The 24,894-nt window shown below is 42.7% G+C and overlaps 1 protein-coding gene across 1 annotated transcript in view; it reads left to right on the top strand.

The window, feature by feature from the left end:
- itpr1b (inositol 1,4,5-trisphosphate receptor, type 1b) overlaps positions 1–24,894 on the top strand; it is a 367,911-nt gene that overhangs the window by 257,954 nt on the left and 85,063 nt on the right. The window contains exons 45-49 of the mRNA XM_084317431.1: positions 65–160; positions 486–626; positions 3,830–3,937; positions 5,189–5,381; positions 10,603–10,725. Coding sequence (XP_084173557.1) covers positions 65–160; positions 486–626; positions 3,830–3,937; positions 5,189–5,381; positions 10,603–10,725 — 661 coding nt within the window. The remainder of the gene's footprint in view (positions 1–64; positions 161–485; positions 627–3,829; positions 3,938–5,188; positions 5,382–10,602; positions 10,726–24,894) is intronic.

The raw sequence follows: 24,894 nt of genomic DNA, 5'->3' as shown, positions 1-24,894 counted from the left end.
GGAGTATTGAATGGTGTGGTTTATTCTGCCGTTTCTCATACCTCCGCTCTCGCTTTCTCCATAGAATAACGCATCCAAGCTGCTCCTCGCCATCATGGAGAGCCGCCACGACAGTGAGAACGCCGAGAGGATACTCTACAACATGAGGCCTAAAGAACTGGTGAGTCTATCCAGTACATTATTATTATTATTAGTATTAGCAACAGCATTGAAAAAGATGATTTTAAGAAGATGAATATGCCCACAGTGCAGAGCCCTCGGATCAGCTTTTGCGGTTGAGCACCTCAGTTAAAAGGACACTTTGACAGAGATGGTGGACACCTTACATGTAATACCAGCCACCCTTCGGTCACCTGCTCACAGCTAGAATACACCAGTGCCCGGGGATCGAACCGGCGACCTTTCGGGTTACTGATCAGCCTCTCTGTACCTCTAGGGCCTAGTCTAGGCCGTCCACTGAGTGGATTCTGTCTGCTTCCTCACAGGTGGAGGTGATCAAGAAGGCGTACTTGCAGGGGGAGATAGAGGTGGAGGAGCCTGAGGAGGCGAACGAGGAGCACGGGGAGGAAGAGCACTCCGCTTCTCCGCGCAACGTCGGCCACAACATCTACATCCTGGCCCATCAGGTGAGCTGGTACCAACCAGGGCTGAGCGACACGGTCAACATGTCGGCACAATGGCGTAGCGGAGATTGTGCTCGTCACCAATGCAAGAGGCTGCCGTCTCGACTCCCGGAGAGTCAGCATTGCCTTGGCTCTGGCTGATCGCTATACTAACTCGTTTGGCTGAGTTAGGGGGAGGGGAGCCGTGGGTGGGTCCTGGGCGTTGTGGACAGCGACCCCTACAGTTCGGTCGGGGCGCCTGCACAGCGAGGGTAGGATCTGGAGAAAGGTAGTGTGACCTTCCACACGTTACACTCTCCCGGTGAGAATCTGCGCGGCCAGGCTGGCTGCCGGCTGGCTGCACATGCGTCGGAGGAAAGCATGTGACAGTCTCCGGCCTCTCGGACCAACAGTAGGGGAAAGTGCGCAACAACCAGGAAGGGGGTTGGGAATTGGCATAACGACTAACAGTGGGATGGGAGAAAAATCGGAAAAAAGGAGGGGGGAAAAGATAATAATAAAAAAAAAAAAAAACATGTCAGCACAATATGTTCTTGTTGTTGAATAACATTTGATTTGTATTCCAATAGAAATTACAATGTGATATGACAAATCTATTTTATCTATGTATTTTATCCTGTAACACAACATGGTCCTACTTTATTCAGCATGATCTTTTCTCCGCTATTTCTAACATCGGCATGTTAACGTATAGCCACAAGCCACATACAGTATGCTAATTCTCTCTGGGCTTTGTCTCTGTATTTATTTGACTTCCTATGGATCCTATATACTGTTAAGTGTGTTACATCAGAGGCCCACAATGCAACGCTGTCCTCATGTCCTCCTTCACACCCCGCATGCTGAACGCAGCTCTATAGCTAGCTCCCTCCACAGACTGTGAACTGGGTTAGCGGCAGCATTAATAGTTATGTAAGACAGTGTCGGTCGAAAGCCATGACGCCCTGCAGGCCCCGTGGGTGAGCGAGCTCTGCGTGTCGCAAATACATTGAGAAAACAACCTGTGGCATGTACTGTACAGAGGAGAACGGAACAGAAAAGTACATTACCCTACAGTACAGAGGAGAACAGTACAGTACATTACCCTATAGTACAGAAGGGAACAGAATAGTACAGTACATTATGTATTCCTATGCTTTTTTGTTATTGGCTCTATTTCTATTTAAAGGTGACATGCATTATAAATGTCATTTTTCAGTCTCTAGCATTGTATTATAGTAATAGGAGTTAGTATCAATGTGTTTTTGTGTCTAAATACCATATTGGCGGATTGCTCTCATTCAGCTCAGACCATTTCCTGCTAGATTTAATTAGGTCATCCTGATTTGAGGCATATCGTGACGTCACCGGGGCCCTGGGTAAGCGGACAGTGATGCGATTGGCTCTGTGGTTGGAGCTAATGCCCGCCCACAATCTACCTAGACTACACAGCGAGTGGATCCCTTTGATTCCCCTTTGAGTTGCTCACTGAGGTTTCTCCCCACCGCGGCACTGTGGTGTTCTTTTCCCCTATGCCTAGGTTTTAGGGAGTCGTTCCTAATCTTAATTCGGGAAAGTCTGGGGGTGTTGCAGAACAGAACAGAACATTACCCTACAGAACAGTACAGTACAGAGCAGAACAGAACACACTACAGCACATTACCCTACAGTACAGAACAGAACACACTACAGAACACACTACAGTACACTACACTACAGAACAGTACAGAACAGAACACTACAGTACACACTACACTATAGAACAGAACAGTACACTACAGTACACACTACAGAACACTGTCCTACAGTACACTACAGAACACTGCCCGACAGTACACTACCCTACAGTACAGAACACAAACTGTACTATAATTACAGCAGTGGTTCTCAATGTGGGGTCCGGGGGCCCCCAGGGGTCCAAGGAGGTCTCAGTGGGTCCCCAGAAAAACATGGAATAATTTAATTTCACTATTTCATTCACTGGTGGAGATAAGTCCACCTACAGCGTGCTGTTCTATTGCAGACTGAATAACCTAGAGTTGAGGACTTGAGACACCCTGTCACCCTGAGACACCCTGAGAGACCCTGTCACCCTGAGAGACCCTGTCACCCTGAGAGACCCTGAGACACCCTGTCACTCTGAGAGACCCTGTCACCCTGAGAGACCCTGTCACCCCGAGACACCCTGTCACCCTGAGAGACCCTGTCACCCTGAGAGACCCTGTCACCCTGAGAGACCCTGTCACCCTGAGAGACCCTGTCACCCTGAGAGACCCTGTCACCCTGAGAGACCCTGTCACCCTGAGACACCCTGTCACCCTGAGACACCCTGTTACCCTGAGACACCCTGTTACCCTGAGACACCCCGTTACCCTGAGAGACACTGTCACCCTGAGACACCCTGTCACCCTGAGACACCCTGTCACCCTGAGACACCCTGTCACCCTGAGACACCCTGTCACCCTGAGACACCCTGTCACCCTGAGATACCCCGTTACCCTGAGAGACCCTGTCACCCTGAGACACCCTGTCACCCTGAGACACCCTGAGAGACCCTGTCACCCTGAGAGACCCTGTCACCTTGAGACACCCTGAGAGACCCTGTCACCCTGAGAGACCCTGTCACCCTGAGAGACCCTGTCACCCTGAGACACCATGTCACCCTGAGACACCATGTCACCCTGAGACACCATGTCACCCTGAGAGACCCTGTCACCCTGAGACACCATGTCACCCTGAGAGACCCTGTCACCCTGAGACACCTTGTCACCCTGAGAGACCCTGTCACCCTGAGAGACCCTGTCACCCTGAGAGACCCTGTCACCCTGAGACACCCTGTCACCCTGAGAGACCCTGTCACCCTGAGACACCCTGTCACCCTGAGACACCCTGTCACCCTGAGACACCCTGAGAGACCATGTCACCCTGAGAGACCCTGTCACCCTGAGACACCCTGAGAGACCCTGTCACCCTGTGAGACCCTGGCACGAAAAGGTTTGAGAACCACTGCATTACAGTACAGTGCCCTACCTTAAAATATCGATGAAGCCGAATTGTCTCATGGCATTTATTGCATGGTATTTGTGGATAGTACATCAAGAGTATCTCTCTATCCCGTCTTAATGCAAACCCGGCTAACAGTGAGGGAAATCGTTATCTGTGTTGAAGTTGGTGGTTATCGTCCCATCGACCTGTTTAACATTGATGTGATGATGATGTTATTCCAGCTGGCTCGCCACAACAAAGAGCTGCAGACCATACTGAAGCCAGGAGGGATGAACAGGGAGGAAGATGAGGCCCTGGAATTCTACGCCAAACATACAGCTCAGATCGAGGTCAGTCATTGTGCCCCTGTCATAGCCGGATTCAGCCATTTTGGATCTGCCAATGCCAGGTTCCTTTTTTCTGTGTGTGAAATGTATCATGCTTTCACTATCTTATATATCTGTTGCATCACATCTGTGTGCAAAATATGTTTGACTCTTGTGTTGACTTTAAGCATGTGATGGCAACTGTGTTTTTCAATTTGCCTGCTATTGTGCCTGTGGCATGTTTGCACGTGCTCTGATGCGTGCTCGGGGGAGAGAAAAGAATGTTGTTCATTTACAATCCTCAAAATCTACAAACAAACACACAGTTATCATTTCAGTTCTTCAACCGCTTTTTGTAAAGTACACAGACTTGTGTTTACACTTGCACTCCGCTATCATCAGGCTTGTACCGATGCCAGATAGCTAGTCCAAATACTTTATTAGGAAACACTCTAGTGGCACATAATGTGTAAACAACGGGCCCTGTGCAGAAGTGAATGGAGGGCCCAAAGCAGAGGTGCCCAAACTCTTACATGTAAATAATGTGAATGAATATTTATCACAAGTAAATAACTGTGTCTTAGGTCGTTTATTAGTGTGTTGTTTGTACATTGTAATAGTCTAGTTATTTTTTTAATGCTTTCTCAATTTGGACATGCTTCTCTCATTGAGATCAATATCTCTTTTTCAAGAGAGACCTATTAACAATAGATGTATACAAACACATTTGACAGACAAGTACAGTTTAGACCTACGTAGTTTACCAAACATGTAGATCAGGAAGGAAATCAAAGGAAACTAGAATCGGCATAAATTACAATCATAGTTCAAAACTTTAAAATCTTCCAATGAAATGCTCCCAATTCCAAGGTTTTCTCCAATTCATTCCATTTGTGTGGAGCATAGTATTTAAAACCAGTTTTACCTAACTCAGTTTTAACATGTGTTGTATTTAAAAGCAATCAAGGAGCAGAGATGATAGGGAAATTGCATAAGCAGAGCTTTATAGATAAATACAATACAATGCAATTCTCTTTAAGAAGGCCATCCCACTTTTTCATATACATTTTTCATATTTCAGTTCATCAAAGAAATAGACCAAATGGAATATATAATGATTATCTGGAACCCTTTGGAGGTTAACGTTGTGGCAAACTGAATATGGCCCACTGGCCTATCCTCTGGGCAGCCCTGGCCTGGAGCTTCCCACCCAGAGAGCGGGCACGGTGTGTGACGGGCGGCAGTCACCGCTGTGGTTGGTTGCTTGTGTCGCAGATTGTGCGGCTGGATCGCACCATGGAGCAGATCGTCTTCCCCGTGCCCAACATCTGCGAGTTCCTCACCAACGAGTCCAAGCTCCGCGTCTACTACTCCACGGAGCGCGACGAGCAGGGCAGCAAGATCAACGACTTCTTCCTGCGCTCGGAGGACCTCTTCAATGAGATGAACTGGCAGAAGAAGCTGCGAGGTACTCAAGAGGCTACTGGTAACGCAAACACGGTTCCCTGTGCGTCCACTTCCCTACTTCTCTTTCTCCTTAGAACCAGCTTTACACGCCCTCTTCCAGCACCCCCCCCCCCCCCCCCCCAGGCTCCTCAGGACACACACCACCTTTTACCCTGAACCCTGGAGGGGCAGATGAGGGAAGAGGGCCTGTAAACCTTGATAAGTGACTTATCAACTTGTTTAAATTCAGCTATAGTATATAAGTGAATTAAAGGCTAAGGTAGGCTATTATTAACTATGACTGTAAGGATGGAATAAACGAGAGCGATGTCAGGTATGCAAGTGTGACTTTTTGTATCGTTATTATTATTACCCTGATAAGACCCATATAAACATGCCTCTTTTTATGGCTGTTTTTCTTTTTTCTTTTCTTTCTTGTGCGCAAGAAGTTACTGTACTTTGCGTATCCACCGCCACTTATGGTGGATGATGATGAGGTCATCATCATCATGGTTATAAAGTGCCATGACCTCAGAGCCATCTGCAGAAGGACATTTACCAGTATGACAGATCAAGCACCTGGTGTTAGAGATGTTATATATAAATGAGTTTTTTCGCTTGAGCACAGAAAAGTAAAACACATACTCCCACACTTACAGTACAGTAGGGATGACGTGTTTACTATGCTGAGTAGATCCCATGGCCCTGCCTTGCCCTGTCCGTCTGTAGTCATGTGTTGTCATGGAGCAAGCTTCTGTTTGGTCTGGAGGAGGAGGGCTATAGATAGATGGATGAGAGGCTGAGCAGCTCTCAGACGGACGAGGCCCGGTGAGGATGAGCCACTCCCCACTCTTAATGAGATTGGATATCAGCCTTGTATCTACCTGCCAGATATAATGTCTTTATCAGCATCCAGCAGTCGCACATTCGCTGGTACTAAGCAGGGTACAGCCCCACTGGCATTGGGCCCACAGGAAAGAAAGCAAAGCAGGGTAGAGAAGAGAGGCAGCCCCCCCCTGCTCCCCGCCTGGCAGCAGACTTCCACAGGAATGAGATGGGAAGGAGGAAGCTGCTGGAGGATGAAGTGGTCCTGTTGCTCAATGGGTAGAGCAAGGTAGTGTAGTGGCTAGATCCCATCTCCCCGAGAGGGAAGTCTTTAAATGTATTTTTAATTTGTAGGCAGTGGGTTAAGGTATGGTAATTATCGACCTGTTTTTAGGTTAAAATGGCCTGATATCTATCTCTCCTGGCGAGTTATGAGAAGTGAATCCTCGTGAGATTAAGTGCACGACTAATGAGGAGCTGTTTACAAAACAGAATCATGTGAGTCATCCTCTAATTATTAATATAACCTATTCACCATTAGCTCCCTAGTCACACAACCAACAACCCTATATCCTGGTTCGCCCTTAAGCAAGGCATGTCCCCGTTGACCCCCCCACCCACCTCCTCCCCATGCAGTGCAGTAAAAGTGTGACTGGTGTCTTTGTTTCTTCCACTGGAGCGTGTCGTGGCCTGCAGGAGGTGGTCTGTGTGTGTGCGCACTATGTCAACACGTGACCCTCCGCCTCTCTCTCTTATCTGGATGAATCAGACGAGCCAAGCCAGAGACTGTGTTGTTCCGTTGGTGCTGCTCTAACTAGTCATGGGAGTGGCAGTGACTTGTGTTGCTAGAAGTCCCCCACCCACAGTTCTCCTTTTAGAATGAACAACCCACCCCAAAAATAGTGCTGTTCGTGACCCCACACACATACCCATACACATACCAGTGGCGCTGTCTGGTGTGTGTGTGTGTGCATGTCTTGTAGCATTGAGTATTCTTCCTGGATCTTTCCATAGAACTCCTGTACAAGATACAAGATACAAGAGTTTTATTTGTCACGGCATACAGGTATACAGTGAAATGCGGGGGGTCTCGCCCGCAACGATGTGCATAATACAAGTAATAATATAATATAAGAGTCCAACCAATAGAGCGACATAGTGCAATAACAAGTAAACAAAGTAGGCATGTCATAATGTGCATTTAGAATGGGCTTTGCATTCGTGACTCAGAAAGGTCAGGTTTTTGCCTGGATTGACCCTTAAAATCTGATAATCTTGCAGTCTATAGTTTTGCCGTTTTTTCTGGTACTTAAAACCAGACAGATTGTAAACATTTTCATGTCTCCTTTGAGTGAATTTGTTTCACACGGAACAGTACTTAAAATTCTGCTGTGTCTTAAAATACTGGATCGTCCTGACACGTAACGGTGTGGACAGAAAATAAATAATTAATTAATAGATTAATTAACTGAAAAGCATGACAAAAACTGACCTTGTGTAGCCGTAGATACAGATGGTAAGACTTGTGCCACTGGGGTGAATCATCTGCTACCAGCACAGACAATTTCCCCATAAACATAATGAAGACGATACTAATTGACAAAATCTAATTTATAATATAATAGACCCGACTCCCCCACACCTCTCAAACAATATCACATGATTCAATGGAGCAATAATCTGATAATTACTGAATCTGCAACACTTGGTGGTATTTGTCTTATAGCTCTGACTAGGTTTTACAGTATTCATATTTTGTATAGTGTATAACTTCTGCATTTTACACCCTCAATGCATGTTCCTCTTTGGTGTGAGACAATACTATATTATGCATTCATTCATTATAATAATTATACCTGATGAAGAACCATAGAAGTCTGTTTTATAAGTTTTCAGAGGAACAGTGTTTCCAAACGTTAGATTCTAGAGTGAGTTAAGTTAAAGGAACACGCCAACTTTTGGGGAAATTAGCTTATTTGCCATCTACCATGGACTTAGACAAGCAGATCACCTCAAAAGCCCTCTGTTTAAAAAAAAAAAACTGGGCTTTTGAGGTGATGAAATGTCAAATTATTATTTTCTTATTTGGAGTGCATTTTGTGACTGTTGGGAACTAGGCTACACTGGCACACCTACTTCCAGTGAATGACGCTAAGCTAGGCTAACGGTGCGGCTGTTCCCTAAGCCTAATGCATGCACAGAGAAGAAAGGGGTATGCATCTGCTTGTCTAACTCCAGGGTAGATGGCAAATAAGCAAATTTCCCAAAAAGTTGCCGTGTTCCTTTAACTCATTGACTGCCAGACCCGAGATCTGCATTCATGATGAAACATAATACCTATTATATACCTTTGAATTGGAAATAGTAGCGTGTACAGGCGAGCAACGCCAACGCTATTAGCAGAATTCACTTATTGCTCCATAACACAGTTACCAGGAATTAGCCAGGATCACTCTGAAACTATACAATATTCACCACGGTATAACACGCAAACGTATACATGAAAAAATTTGTTCTTTTTCACATGTTGAACGATGGATAGTTGATGTCAAATGAGCCATAGTATTATCTCCATAGCTATAAGATAGTATATAGATATAGCCCTGCAAACACTGCAACGCACAGTGAAAATACCTATACTTTACAGCGCTGGCCAACTAAGTACAAAGATGGGGAAACAGCGTGGCAGTCAATGTGTTAAGAGTGTTGTGTTTGTTCATAGTTAAAAGACAGTAGAGCTTGAGTGCTTGTATATCACATTCACACTCCCAAGTGATATGGATTGACTTTACAACAGCAATATACACATGGGCATGGGCGTATATAAACAGTTATAATGGTTCTTCAGTTCAAAGGGTCCGTTTATCAATCATTGCCTATGTAGAATTCCTGTGATGTAATGTTGTGTGGTTCTGACTCATATCTGTGGAATGCTGTGTGGTGAGCGAATATGCATGACTTACCGCTGCAGTGGTTCTCAGCCGGCCGCTCACAAGACCATTCTGTACAAATACATGATCATAATGTGTTAATATCATGATATATATCATGTCAATTCTTAATTTAAGTGCCTTTTCCCCCCTCATAATGAGCCACGCGTTGCACACACCCCCTCTCTGGGCTGGATGGTCAACTTTAGAACCTCCACTCACCTCTACAGCCCTCCAATTGTTAATCAAGTTACTGTAAATAAACTGAAAAGGCTCAAATAAAAATCATTCTTTGGTGTCAAAATGCACCATTATGTATATGCCTGACCATGTTAACTAATTGACTGCCACGCTGTTTTCCCCATCTTTACTCCCTGGCACCAGCGTTATTGACCATTTTCACGATGTTTGCGAACCCATCGTATAGGTGGCCCTCATCCGTTGTCTTCTTTATCTACTAAAGTCTGCTCGGGCCAGACTATAGACGGAGCCGAATAGGTTTCCTCATCGGTCGGTTTGATTATAGTTATTTTTTTACGTTTTACCAGTAGTGCTGATTCCAACATAGTCTAACATAGTCTGGTGGAAACGCATCTTATCGTCCATAATCATAATCCATTTAGTCTTTTTCATAATATCCAATAGTTCGCTCTAGGCGATCGCGTCCTGCTCACAGCTGCTCGCAACCTACTAGTTGTTTGGGCGACTGTGGTTGTTTGGTGGCTGTGGGGCCAATGCATGTTCATAAGGTAGGCGATACTGCCACCGGGCGGGATTCAATCGTCATTGCCGGTGTCGTGGAATATATTATCATGTCATTATAGATCTGTGTTGAAATGCGTGTCCAATCCACACTCACAAGGCCTGTGCGAGTGCCTCGTATGATAAAAAATTAATAAAGGAAACTAAACCAGAGATATCTCGTGTTTGCCGCTCACCGCTTGGATTTGAAACACGAGAAATCTCGGGTTTGGCACTGAATGAGTTATGAGATACCCCTCTGTTTCCATGGGGTTGAGAACCTCTGTTCTAGTGCTACAGTGTCTATGGTTTAGCCTGGCTCCAGCCCCCTGAGTCTCTGTCCATTTTTTCCCCCTGCAGATTCCTATAATCCTATAATTCCTATGATTCGATTTAAACTATTTGGGATTGCTGAAAGGTGCGACGGGTACTTTTGGAAGGAAAAAAAACGAACCTCTGAAAAGTAAAAAAGTATGATGTATCTTTGGTATTGAATACATACAAAGTGTTACAATATAAAAACTGGATCCCCGGAGCAATGTTTGAAACTAGAAATGATCTGTTTGGCTGTGGGTGCTCCTACCCTCCCGCTTTACCGTACAAAGAAGCATCCTTTAAGCTCAGTGTTGCTTGACCACTTTGTGACAAAAAATGCCAGTGATTCCAGCGGGCTGTAACCAAGCTGTATCTGTGGTTCTGAATGACAGTATAATGACCCGTGTGGCCCGGTAATTTCCTCTCCTCCAGCCCAGCCCATCCTCTACTGGTGCTCCAGAAACATGTCCTTCTGGAGCAGCATCTCCTTCAACCTAGCCGTCCTCATGAACGTGATGGTGGCCTTCTTCTATCCTCTGGAGGGCGTCCGTGGAGGTCAGTTCTCACCTTTTCACCTCTTCAATCCTGTCACTATAGATTGATTGATTGATTGAAAATTTGATTAACAGATTGCAGAATGGGTACAGTACAGGGCTTTTATTATTAGGAGTGAGATCATTCCCTGAGAAATATATACTGTAAGTATGTGTAAACTGGTAACTTAAACACTAACTCTGCATGTGGAAAAACACACGCAACACATGATTAAATGAACTAATCGATTAGCCGACGAAGTCCTGTGACTATGACTCGTAAGAATTTCTTTAGAAGAGGACAGCCAGACGGTTCTTCCCCCTCCTCTCTCTCTCTCTGCCCCCTCCCCCCCCCACACACACACACACAACAGCAGGCAATGCAAGCAGGTTCAAAAGGCCCCATCGTGATCCCGCTCTGTGTACGTGTCCTGTGGTTAATGCAGCAAGGGGTGACTGTTACAAAACAGGAAATGGGAGCAAATTACACAAACAAGGACTATTTAAGCGTGGCGGGAAGAGGAGCGGGGGGGTGGTGGCGGGCGGGGCAAGGGAAGGGTCGTCACGGTTCCATGTAAAACTGAATGGAGAACAAATTAGGTCACTGGTGTTTTTAATCTGTTTTCCCTCCTTCCTTCCCATCAGTCTCATGGTTCCACAGTGTTATAGTCATTTGACTCACTCACGCTTATTTGCTGATGTCGACAATGACTTGGCCTGAAGCCTGTTTCTACAGTTAAAGTGGTTTGTCTGTGAAGTAATATTCCAGGTTATACGGCTTGGCCCATGACAAAGCACAATGTTACTGTTACTACAGTGTTACTACAGTGTTACAGTGTAAATGCTGGCGCCAGTAAAGAAGAAAAGCCTTAAATGCTGGCACCGGTGCCTTTTGTGTGATCTGAAAGGGCTCTCCGTTTGTGACAAATCAGATAGGATTCCTAAATTGTGGACACGCACTGTAATGACCTCCAGGCAAAAGATCCCCGCTTGGTATTGCACTTTGTTGCTATTGCTGACCACACCTCAGGCTCTGCCAAGAGAGATCTGGAGAAATTCACAGTATAACCAGTTACTCTACAGTAACTACACTATGAATTGAAAATGGGGGACCCTGATGTAAACAAGGCAAAAACATATTTTTTCTGGTCTGCATCCCCTTAACAATTGTGTGTATTGAGCCGTACTGTATTGTACCCATTCTGCAATCTGTTAAATAAAGTTTTCATTAATTCATTCATTCAACTACACACATCAGACCAAAACAAAACCAAAAAGTGCAAAGTGCAATACCAAGAGGAACACTTTTGCCTAGTGGTCGCTGTTTGCCGGCATTACAGATTCTGCCTTTGAGAGGCGTACAACAACATCTTCCTGATTGCCTAGTCCTTTAAACGATGATGAGATAAGATATTCCTTTATTGATCCACTTGGGGAAATTCAGGCATCATAGCAGCATGGGGGAGGGGGGGGGGGGGTGTACAGGTAGTAGAAGACATACAGGTACAGGTCACAGAATTATAGTATGTGTAGCCTGACTATTAAAGATAACATTGGACATAGGTGCTGAATTTAGCACCAACGTCCAACATCATATCACCTAGCTGGTGCAACTGAACACAGGCATGTTGGGTGAATTTCAGTTGAAATTCAAATGCATACCACACTTTACAGTATAAATACTTCCCCTACAATCGCCTCACCAACACAGTATTGTTGATGTTTAACCTCATTACAGCCTATTTGCATCGGTTAATCCACAGCAGTTTATAACTTGACTTGTTCATGTCCCGGTTGTAGGCGAGCTCCTTTAGAAGAAGAAGTTCTAGACGTTGACTATGTTTCTTTGACAAACGATGAGGGAATTCAGCGCCCACTGGACTGGGTTCAGCCAGCGCTCCAGTAGTTGTTTAATTCCACATCAGTGACCAAACCCTCATTATATAACAAGGACAAATAGTGTCATAGATGTGAAGCGGTGCAGGCTTTAAGGGGGAGCTACAGTATGGTCCGTGTTTTGTTAGCTCCGGGTGCCCTTTGTGCACAGTGATGAAAGAGTAACATCGTGCATCTACTGTGATATTGGATGAATGCTGAGCCCTCTCTATCTCTCTCTCTCTCTCTCCGTCTCTGTCTCCGTCTCTGTCTGTGTCTCTGTCTCCGTCTCTGAACTGGTCTTAACACAAAATAACATGCCGTTGAGCCACCACTAGGGGCAGAGTGGCTAAGTTTGAGTGAATTCCTGACTGAAGGAATGAATGAAGAAGTGAGTTAGTGACGTTGCTGGTCATAGAGGTGCTTTGCATCTAAACACCCTGGTTGTAGGCTATAATTCTAAGAAGAGGACTTGTCACAGCCCCAACCTTCTCATTGAACATTTTCAGCACTGCTGGGAGACAACACCGCGTCTTACAACACGCAACACCGCGTCTTACAACGCGTTTTGTCTCAAGGTGGTAAAGGGGAAGCCATTTTTGACCGTTTCTATGATTATACTGATTTCTAGGTCGGAGGTTATAACACAGTGCCTCTTGGTTGTATTGTAACAGTATTAATGTCTCAACACCACCAATGTTCTAGGCCTCCCATGCCTGTGGTTTGGGTGTAGCCTCACACCTTTCCCTGACTAAAACAAGTTTCCTCACACCTAGGGGTGTGATTAGAATGAAATACGATCCCGTCTTACAGTGTCGTCACAAAATGGCAGATCAGATGTGCTCCTCGGTCGGCTCCTGACCTGATTATTGATACCTTTTCCCGAGCGCACCACGGGAACATTACTTGTTACCACAGGTTCCCGCTTCACAGTCACCGGCCACGGCCCTGAGTCACCCTCCGCTCGCTTTCTGTCGCTCCTAATTAAGTGTGTGTGTGTGTGTGTGTGTGTGTAGTATGGCTATATTTCTAAACTTTTGTGCTGTAGGTAGTCTCCTCATAAAGCCAGACTTGCTAACAGGAAACACAACACCAGGCCTTTGGCCGCGGTGTTTGGGACACCCTGGAAGCTGACACCAGCCTGATAACAAGCCGGCTCCCCACTCGACCTCTTATTGTACTGGCTGCTCTTACACAATGCCAGTGATGGAAATTAACCTAACTTAACTAGACAGTGGAAATGCCCTAGACCAGGGGTTCTCAAACTTTTTTATACCACAACCCCATTTTATTTAGGATTTTTTTTGGTGACCCCACACTTAATGTAACTCGTAATTTCAACGTGGAATTAAGGAATATCAAAATAAAAGCACACGTTGTTGAACTTGATCATGCATATTTATTAGACCATTTAATTACAGCACTATGTTATCAATACACATTTATAAAACAAGGCATATTTAGCCAAAATATGTTGCCAGAACATTAAAAAAAAATATATATATATATAATAATCACCTACCCACGACCCCACTTTGGGTTGCCTAGTTTGAGAACTGCTGCCCTAGACACCCTAGAGAAGACTAGATAGAATAGGATAGAATAGAAGACTATACAGAATAGAATAGAAGACTATATAGAATAGAAGACTATACAGAATAGAATAGAAGACTATAGTATACGGAATATAATATAATGGAATAGAGAGACTATTCAAGTATTTCAAGTATATTAGATGTCAAGTATTAAAAGTGGAAGTACTTGTACAACATTATCTCCTTCTGTACAAAGACACATTCCATCTTTGTTGCAGTAACCTCTATCAGTATGTTTTAAGCAAATTGGCTTGGTGGTCCAGTTATGCTTGTCCTGATCGCTTCCTGACTGACTTCTATATGAATTGAAAATGGGGGACCCTGATGTAAACAAGACAAACGTCTTTCTCAGGTCTGCATCCCCTTAACAATTGTGTGTATTGAGCCGTACTGTATTGTACCCAGTATTCATTCATTCATTCATTCATTCATTCATTCATTCATTCATTAATTCAGAGTAAAAAAATACCTATTTATTAGTGCTGTCAGGCGATAAAAAAAAATTTAGCTAATTTATTACAGGATTTGTAATTAATTAATCTAATTAATCTAATTTTAATCGCATAACCATTTTAGGCCTGATATTCTATAATCATATTTCGTATTGCATGTGCCAGGATGGCAGAATTCAGTACTGTATCTACAAAACATTCTGTTTAATCATCTTCCCTTTATTCATTTGCTTAGATTTTTCAGGTCTGGTCAATTTTAGCATGGTGTTATTCACAGTCAAAGATACAAAAAAATTATATATTCTCATTTGGTTCATTACAATTTACTCAAGCCTAGTAACAGACACAGTATTTCTGACACTGGGAATACATTCCCGAGAGCCATAGATGTCCCTAGAATCGGATACCAAGAACATGCAAATGGTCCATTAAAAAAAAAGTCTGTAAATGTTTATTCTACGTTCTTATGAATGAGATGAATGAATGAGATTTAAAAAAATATATAATAATAATAATTTGTTTTTTTTATTAATTTTGCATACATTTTCATAACACGATAATTAGCTGTGTAATTAATTAATCTAATTAACGTGATAAACTGACAGCCCTACTATTTATCAATCAATTACATTCCAAGTATAGCACGTGAGTAAAAGTACATTGTTACTACACAATTATCTTTAGAATAAGCATTGAAATGGTCTATATAGAACTATGCTGAATCATGCAACTCTACAGCTTGGCATCGACCGGGGCATTTAAACCAACGGATGCGCCCTCTCTTCAGGGTGACTACTGCACTCTGCTGTGCTCTGCACTTGGCACAATGCTCTGCCTGCCTTGCACCCTTCCGCTTGCGCCATGCAACAGGGTGCCGACTAGACTAAACCCACTATAGTATTTCATTGGGACGAGACTTTCGACACCTCCAAGAATGGCCATCAGCACAGGATAGGATCTGAAGGCGAGGCTACAGTTATGCCCGTTTGTTCTTTTATTAGGCTTGATTCACAGTTCACACAAATGCACATGTGAAGAACATTAATTAGTTCTGTCTATTTTGGAAAAATAATTTGAGACGCTTTTCTTTTAAGTCAGTCCACTTCACAAAGTCTGTGAAGACTATTGCACAACACTTTTTCATTTGACATTTTAGCAGTGTGTTGTGATTAAAGCAGGAAGACCGGCGATGAGACACTGATGTTCTGACAAATTGTACCATTTTAAACTGGGATGATTTTGAACGAGAAATACAAAACATTACTCTGCACGGACGTGGGGAATGGTTAATCTATGACGGATGTTCACTTTACCAGCTGTGGTAGGAATATACACAGCCGGTGAACTGCTGAACTACTCCCGAACACTGACAATGGGGAAAATAAGGTTAATGTTGGTGGCGTACAAGATGAAGTACAAAAGTAGTTCCTTCCTCTTTAGAGGATCGGTGTGTTTTACCACACATACCAGATTCTGTCCCTTTTAACCCCTGGTAAGGCCTGTCGTATGGATCCAGTTTCTCTGCACCACGTAGTCCTAGCTTTCTTTCTTTCAACGAGGTAGTCAGTTAATCAGTAATTTTGTTAGTTGGAAGAGTTTCTTTAGTCAATTATACAATTTATATGCTTTCTTTCCATGCCGAGTGAGATGTTTTTTTAATGATAAGAACATATCTAGTTAGCACTAGCAGCACTGGATTAAAAGAAATATTTGTCAATAGGGAGGTGTAGTCTGATGTCACTTTGGACTGCCCGTGAGATCCACCCGTATAGGGATTTATCATTGAGAAAATGGATTATCGGCTATTGTAACAATTTTGCCTCATGAACATTGGAAAGCTTTCCATTTTTGCACAAAATGAGTCCCCTTCTATATCACTAACATTATTGTTTAACTCATTGAGCGCCATGCCCTTTTCCCATTTTTACTCAATGGCGCCAGCGTTATTGACCATTTTCGCGATGTTTGCAGACCCATCGTGTGTTCTGGATTATAGCTATGGAGACAATAGTATGGCTCATTTGACAGGCATTGTTCATAGTCCATCACTGACTAGCGAGTTCATTTCTACATACTGTAGTTTGTGCACTATTATACGCTAAACATCGCCCCTTTCCAAAATAATCCAGTATTTTTTCATAGATTGTGAGATATGGCACGTTATATGCAATATGCCCAAATCATTCTGGTTGCTCGCCTGAAACCCCAAATACTTCCAAATCAAAGGTATATACCATGTACATATGTGTCTTCACAAAATCATCAGGGGGGGGTTGTTTTAACTCAACTGTGATTGTTATCAAAAGCAAGTTTTAGGTCCGGTAAATACGACACTGTGATTGTTACAAAAACATGTTTCAGGTTCGATAAAATAGACATAGAATATACCTTACCTTAGCCAGAAGGTACTCTAAAAAGAATAATCCCCAGTGATCCCATCGCGATTACTCGTGTATATGTCTATAAGTGCGGCAGCTGCACAGCGGCAGAGAAGCAGGCACTACAGAGGGTTGTAAGGTCTGCACAGAGGACCATCGGATGCAGCTTACCAGACACTTATCTCTGATACCTACAACAACCGATGCACGGACAGAGCAATCCGCATCATGCGTGACCCCACCCACCCTGCCCACAGACTGTTTACCCCCCTCCCTTCAGGCGGGAGGTTGCGCAGCATCCGGGCAAGAACCACCAGGCTGAAGAATAGCTTCTTCCCGGATGCTGTGAGACTACTGAACAGTTCTGTAACTGCAGCTATGGTTAACAGTTGGTTAATATTGTTATTTACGTTTACAATTTATATGCTTTTTGTATATTAGTAATAATACACTCAATTGCTTTTCACTGTATTTCTTATTTGTTTATATAAGATATATATTAGTGGCGCACTATTTTTCTATTTTGTTTGCGCAATTACTTCATCTCACGAGACTTGACACACCTGGTATCCGGTGACGTGTTTCCGCCCTCTCACTCTCTTGAGTTGCCACCACGAACTTGAATGGTTTATTGACTTACCTGTCGATACTAATAAGCAAAGGACAATCCATCAAGTCAACTTAACAAGACAATCTTCCAAGAAACAGATCGAAGACATACTACCATAACGCATCGATCTTCTCATATACTGGCACGCAGCCAATAAGGTATTGATTGTTTTAGATGATAATTGTGGTATATGTTACAGTGACGTTCCGACCATGGGTTTTAATGGACTTGTAATATTAATGGTATATTTTGTATGCATTTGTATGTCATGCAGATTTTAACGTTTGGATGGAGAATCTTCATTAAAATCAGTTCAAGAAATCTACTTGTGTTTTGCGTCGTGCCCGGAGGATGTCACAAGTTCATCGCAGCTTATCACTGCCATGCCTCTGCACACTGCACTGTAGCACCTTATGGCACCTATCTCTTTAAATCTTTTGATCAGTGAATCTATTGGTCTTATTGAATTGGATCAGTTTTACTGAATTAGACTAGGTTTCTTATTTTGGATTAGTTTGCTACTGAATCAATTCACTGTTTTTATTGATTGTATTTTATTCATTGTATTTTATTTATTTGTTTAGTGTATATCTAGCGTCAAATGGCTGTAACTGAGACCGAGTGCTGTATCTCGTGCTTCCATGTCAATGGAAAAATTACAATAAACGTAACTTTGACTTAGACTTTTTGACTTTGACTACTCGTGTATATGGGAAATAGGTTTCAGGTGATAAAATCTCAGAGCAATCACTCTGTCGCTTTGTCCCCTGAGGGGGAGGAGTCCTTGCAGAATTTTTTTTAAAGAAAAAGTGTCTCCACACAACTATTCCAGTTCAAAAGGTAGGCAATACTGCCACCTGGCAGGATTCAATCGTCATTGCAATTGTAACGTAGGCAGATGAGCCAGGGAGGCCCAGGGAGCTCCGGCCGAGTGTATAGAACGGGGATCAAAGGAAAAAGATCCGATAATTCTCGGGTATGGCACTCAACGCATGGCGGCGAAACCCGACTTATCTCGGGTTTGGCGCATAAAGTGTTAAGCATAGGTTGAAATAAAATTCGGCTATTTTATTTTTTTTATGATTTAATTGTGAATATTTTCATGTTGAGCTATAGATTGTGGATGAATACACACAGAAAGGTACACCATGCAAATGTGCATGCTTTATTTGTTTTAAACGAGATGATTTAGAAATGGGCAATGGGGAAATACGTTGCAATTTTGCGAGGTGGACCGGCCGGAAACAGCAATGACGTAACCACTACACCTCCCTATTAGTCGACTAATAATTTCTTTAGTCAAGGACCTCAGGACCTTCAGTCCTAGAAGAAGAATGAAGCAGTGTCATATGTGAAGCATCAGATGTGCCATGCTTGTGAGCCACCACTAGGCATGCAGTGGCTAATTGTGACTGACTGAGTTAGTCACATTGCGGGTCTATGAGGTGCTTCGCATTGATATTGATTTTGATTAGCATTTATATTGATTTGATTTTTTAGCGTATCTAAATCAGGGAGTTAGGCGGAGTGAGAGTAAACACTCAGCAACACGTGAAAGCCAATGGAATTCACCCATATGAGTCCCTCTGGTCGGAGACAACCAGTTGGGGCGGAATCTTCTCTGCAAATTATGGTATGATGTTTTTTTTTTTTTTATCTACTTTTTTTTCTCCCATTTTCTATTTTTCTCCCATCCCAATTTCGTATCGTCCAATTCTACCCTCCGCTGTCTCGAACGCTGTTAGGCCATGCCTCCCACAAGCCGGCTGCAATGTGGACGAAGCCTTACATCACGTGTCTCCTCCGGTACTCGAGGAAGCAGCCGTCGCATCTTTTTCACCTGCACAGCGCAATCTCTCAGCGTCGGGGGTCTGCGTGGGAGGGACACGTCGCTTCCTGATTCTGCTGTGCAGGCGCACCAACCGACCTGTAGGAGTCGCTGTCCACAACGTCCGATCCCCACCCATCAGCTTCCCACCCCCTAATACTGCCAATTGTATTAGTATATGTATTGCCATTTCTCCTTTCTTGCTTGTTTGTTTCGATGTAAAACACTGAGCAGTCACCTCTTGCAACCATGGTGTGAAAGTTACATAGTAGTGCTTTAACACTATAGGGACCAGCCACGAGTTAACTCGTGTTTCGGTGCCATGCGTTGTGGACCAGAGCCACGGGTTAACTCGTGGCAAGTTGTTATTGTTTTATTCCATATTAATAACGCTATTAACGTCCCCGATCGACTTGCAGGACCTACCCGCATATTTGATTTTCGAAACATGCAATACCGGCCAGATCCGCTTAGGGGCGCCATCGCTCCACTGCAGTATCATTGAGGGCGATTGAAGAAAAAAAATTACTGTCTGTGGGCATTTCATATGAGCCTCGATCCCATCCGAACATACTCCATCTTTGATCCCGTTACCGAACGCAGATTTCAGCCTGGAATAATGGGATTTATGATCAACCAATGGACATATCGATCTACCAGATTCCGATGACTAATGACGAAATGCTGCCGGCGATCACATGGGCTGATGGTAGGATACTATTCCCCCAAATTACAGCTGGATTGGACATTGTTTTAAAACGCAACGTGATCGATCAGTGAAAATGGCTACTTGAACGCACACTGTATTGCTAATCAATAATAGTAATCGGCGTCCCCCGCCGCCCCCATTTCATCCATAGATGCTCTGTAATAGTCCGGATGCTACGCAGTTTGTTTTATTTCATTCGTATATATACAGCAGAAATGGCGTTTGATATAACGTGACTAGCCTTTAGCCTATTATCTAGCTCCCCAGAAAAAAGACTAGGCGAAAACTGCGATAAACCTTATATTCGCGGCGCTATAAAATGACAACCAACCGATGGATTTTTATTTTCTTTAAGCCATTATGAAGGCACGGTTTATGCACTCAAGTGACGATGAGAATGGACAGATAGCAATACTATAAAGTATATATATAGCTGTTAGAAAGTACATCGGTTTGTTGACAAAGCGTTGTCCTCCAGCCATATATTACACTGCAAGCCGTGGTTGTCAATGTGTTAAAGAGAAAAGATCACCCTGGCTAAGGTCACAAGGTGGACCAGTTTGCCTCAGAGGTGTGATTCTCACTATTCACCAGTGATGGGAATAACGGCGTTACTTTTTTCAGTAACGAGTAAACGGATTACTCTTCCAATCTTAATAACGCTGTTACCGTTACTGCCAAAAAATGTGTCGTGTTACTATAATTGAAGCTGTTTTTTTCATCAGACCAACTAGATCTCTGAGCCGAGAGGCAAATACTTTTTTTTAACTGTTCTTCCTTGGTTAGTGGGCAGTGCACGAGACAAGCACATAAATGCTGACGATTGACTGAGGTTGAGTAAAATTTCAAAAAAGAAAAAAACCCAAGGTAGAGTTGGGCGGGTGTTCGAAAGCATGCATAGTCGGACACACAACGAACACAAGCGAGTCAGTCAATGAGAGACTGGTATGGCCAGAGCCTTATGGCGAGCCCAAATAATCCAAAACGTGTATCGATGCGATCGTCTACTTAGTACTTACACATTGGATCTTTGACAGTTGCAATGTGAAAGGTTGCCTTCGCAAAAGGTCAAATGCAATCGCGATGATGTGATTACATGCGATCAAGGCGTGAATCAAACATTCACGGTTCACAGTGCGACACCATGAAGATCCTGTGTGTGTCTGTGTGTGTGTGGCACACAGGCACACACACACAAGTCCTGTAAATCAAATGCAACGTGTTCCAAACAAATAAAAACACTTTTATATTGTGGTACTGGTATTGGCTATTGTTGTATTGGATATTGTGGTACTAGTATTGGATACGGTGGTACTGATAATGGGTATTGGATATTGTGGTATTGGATATTGTGGCACTGATATTGGATATTGTGGTACTGGTATTGGCTATTGTGGTACTGGTATTGGATATTGTAGTATTGGATATTGTGGTACTGAATTGGATATTGTGGTATTGGATATTGTAGTACTGATATTGGATATTGTGGTATTGGATATTGTGGTATTGGATAGTGTGGCACTAGTATTGGTTATTGTGGTACTGTTATTGGATATTGCAGTATTGTATATTGCACTATTGGATATTGTGGTACTGATATTGGATATTGTGGTATTGGATATTGTGGTACTGGCATTGGATATTGTGGTACTGATATTGAATATTGCACTATTGGATATTGTGGTACTGATATTGAATATTGTGGTACTGGTATTGGATATTGTGGTATTGGCTATTGTTATACTGGTATTGGCTATTGTGGTACTGATATTGGATATTGTGGTACTGATATTGGATATTGTGGTACTGATATTGGATATTGTGGTACTGGTATTGGATATTGTGATACTGGTATTGGATATTGTGGTATTGGATATTGTGGTACTGGTATTGGATATTGTGATACTGGTATTTGATATTGTGGTACTGGTATTGGCTATTGTGGTACTGGTATTGGATATTGTAGTATTGGATATTGTGGTACTGAATTGGATATTGTGGTATTGGATATTGTAGTACTGATATTGGATATTGTGGTATTGGATATTGTGGTATTGGATAGTGTGGCACTAGTATTGGTTATTGTGATACTGTTATTGGATATTGCAGTATTGTATATTGCACTATTGGATATTGTGGTACTGATATTGGATATTGTGGTATTGGATATTGTGGTACTGGCATTGGATATTGTGGTACTGATATTGAATATTGCACTATTGGATATTGTGGTACTGATATTGAATATTGTGGTACTGGTATTGGATATTGTGGTATTGGCTATTGTTATACTGGTATTGGCTATTGTGGTACTGATATTGGATATTGTGGTACTGATATTGGATATTGTGGTACTGATATTGGATATTGTGGTACTGGTATTGGATATTGTGATACTGGTATTGGATATTGTGGTATTGGATATTGTGGTACTGGTATTGGATATTGTGATACTGGTATTTGATATTGTGGTACTGGTATTGGCTATTGTGGTACTGGTATTGGATATTGTGGTATTGTATATTGTGGTACTAGTATTGGATATTGTGGTACTAGTATTTGATGTTGTGGTACTAGTATTTTATATTGTGATATTGTGGTACTAGTATTGGATATTGTGGTACTGGTATTGGCTATTGTGGTACTGGTATTGGATATTGTGGTATTGTATACTGTGGTACTAGTATTGGATATTGTGGTACTAGTATTTGATATTGTGGTACTAGTATTTTATATTGTGGTATTGAATAGTGTGGTATTGGATATTGTTGTATTGGATATTGTGGTACTAGTATTTTATATTGTGATATTGTGGTACTAGTGTTGGATATTGTGGTACTAGTATTTGATATTGTGGTATTGGATATTGTGGTACTAGTATTTTATATTGTGGTATTGAATATTGTGGTATTGGATATTATGGTATTGAATATTGTGGTACTTGCACCGCAGCACGTTAGATCTCTGAAGAAATGTTGTCAGTAATGTTTGTCCAGTGGCCTCAGACACAGGGTGGCAACAGGGTGGAAAGGAATCCCAACCTGAGCATGACATAAGAGCAAAATGGTCACAATATATACACATCAAGTTTGAGTTTTCTGTTTGTCTTTGCCCTGTTTCTCATTCCTTCCCTCAGACCCCTCCTTCTCTTCACTCTCTCATGTCTGCTCCAGGCAAGCCATAGCCATTAAGGCCTCCATTGTTCCACAGCAGAGTTGCAGAGAGAGAGGACCCACATCGTGACTTGCATAAACTTTCAATTGTTCTATCTGGGGTCAAGCGGCGAGGTCCCTTTTGTTTGAACTTCCCCAGAGCTTTATAGAGGGGGGAGGGGAGAAGTTGTTAGTGTGGAGCAAGAAACTTTGATGTTGTTTCCCGTGTCAGAGGTCCCCAGAGAGCTTAGCGGTTCATTCCAGGACACGGCCGTCTGTGCAAGATGAGAGAGAGGTGGTGCTAGTGTCTGAAGAATGATGTTTATAGTGTGAATCAAGTCTTAAGCCATTGTCGTTGCTCTGTTGTACATCTTTAAGACACGTGATTTGTTCTGGATGCATTTCAGCTAGTGTGACCAGGCACAGACAATAGGGTCTTGTTAAGCAAGCTTCACATTCTTTTTTTGTATTTTCTTTATTGTGGTACTGGTATTGGATATTGTGGTACTGGTATTTGATATTGTGGTACTGGTATTGGATATTGTGGTACGGATATTGGATATGGGGGTACTGGTATTGGACTGGCTGGACTTAATCTATGTGCACTGCCAGTCAGGCTTGTATGCCTGATTCAGATACAATTGAACACAAACTGTTCCAAAGATATTAATGTTTCACACCGCCAAAAAAGTTGCCAACTGGGTTTGTTGTCTCGGAATGGAAATTAGCTGTAATTTCTGCGAGACCTGAGTTTTTAACCACACCCTTCCGAGGCAAATGTAGTTATTTCCACTGCGTCTGAATATATACTGTCGGACAATCTAACAATAATTAAAGTATTTACAAGTCATTATGTTCTGCAAATAAGGAGACATATAGAGAACACCTCAAAGCACCATTTCCACCATTTTCTGAATTGCATGACATTTTGGGGTTTTCTGGATAATTGTGAGCTCCTTAACAAGGCGGGTTAGACTGTGCCGCGTTACAGATGCTTGTGGCTAATGTTCAAACCTCTTCTACATCAACACACCAAGTATTTTATGGAGGTTTGGCATTGAGACATACTTTATGTTCAGCTTTTAAAAAGATGGCAGACTGTGCAGACACCGTTTCATTTAACAATGTAATCACCTTGACCTTTATTTCAGCGTGTCCATAATCCATTCACATGACTGATTCTGGTAATTTCCCGGAGGTTTATTTGAGGAAAGTTTCCAGGTTGGGAGCATTGGGCAGACGTGCAGCAGTGCTCCTTCTGGGGAGTATTTCATCAAGCCGGACGAGCAAGTTATCCAGATAACTTAAACATGAATATGAATATTTAAATATCCGTATTGAACAATGTTTTAACTATATACTGTGTCTATGTTTTGGATTTGAAGCTTGACTATAATGTTTAGGGATGTGATTCAGTCGTAGACATTGATCATTGTTAATTGTGTACAAAATATCATGAGTTATGATATTCCTTAAAAGTTATAATGATGATGATAACAATAGCTTGGATTTATATAGTACCTTTCATGAAACCCAAGTATTTACAAAGTAACAAAAAGACAAATAAAACACAAGTAGAAGAAATAATAATT

This window comes from Notolepis coatsorum, assembly GCF_963971535.1.
Source record: "Notolepis coatsorum genome assembly, chromosome: 6".
Classification (NCBI taxonomy): domain Eukaryota; kingdom Metazoa; phylum Chordata; class Actinopteri; order Aulopiformes; family Paralepididae; genus Notolepis; species Notolepis coatsorum.
Note: the sequence above shows the minus strand (reverse complement) of the source record. Positions and strands in the feature narration are given on the sequence as shown.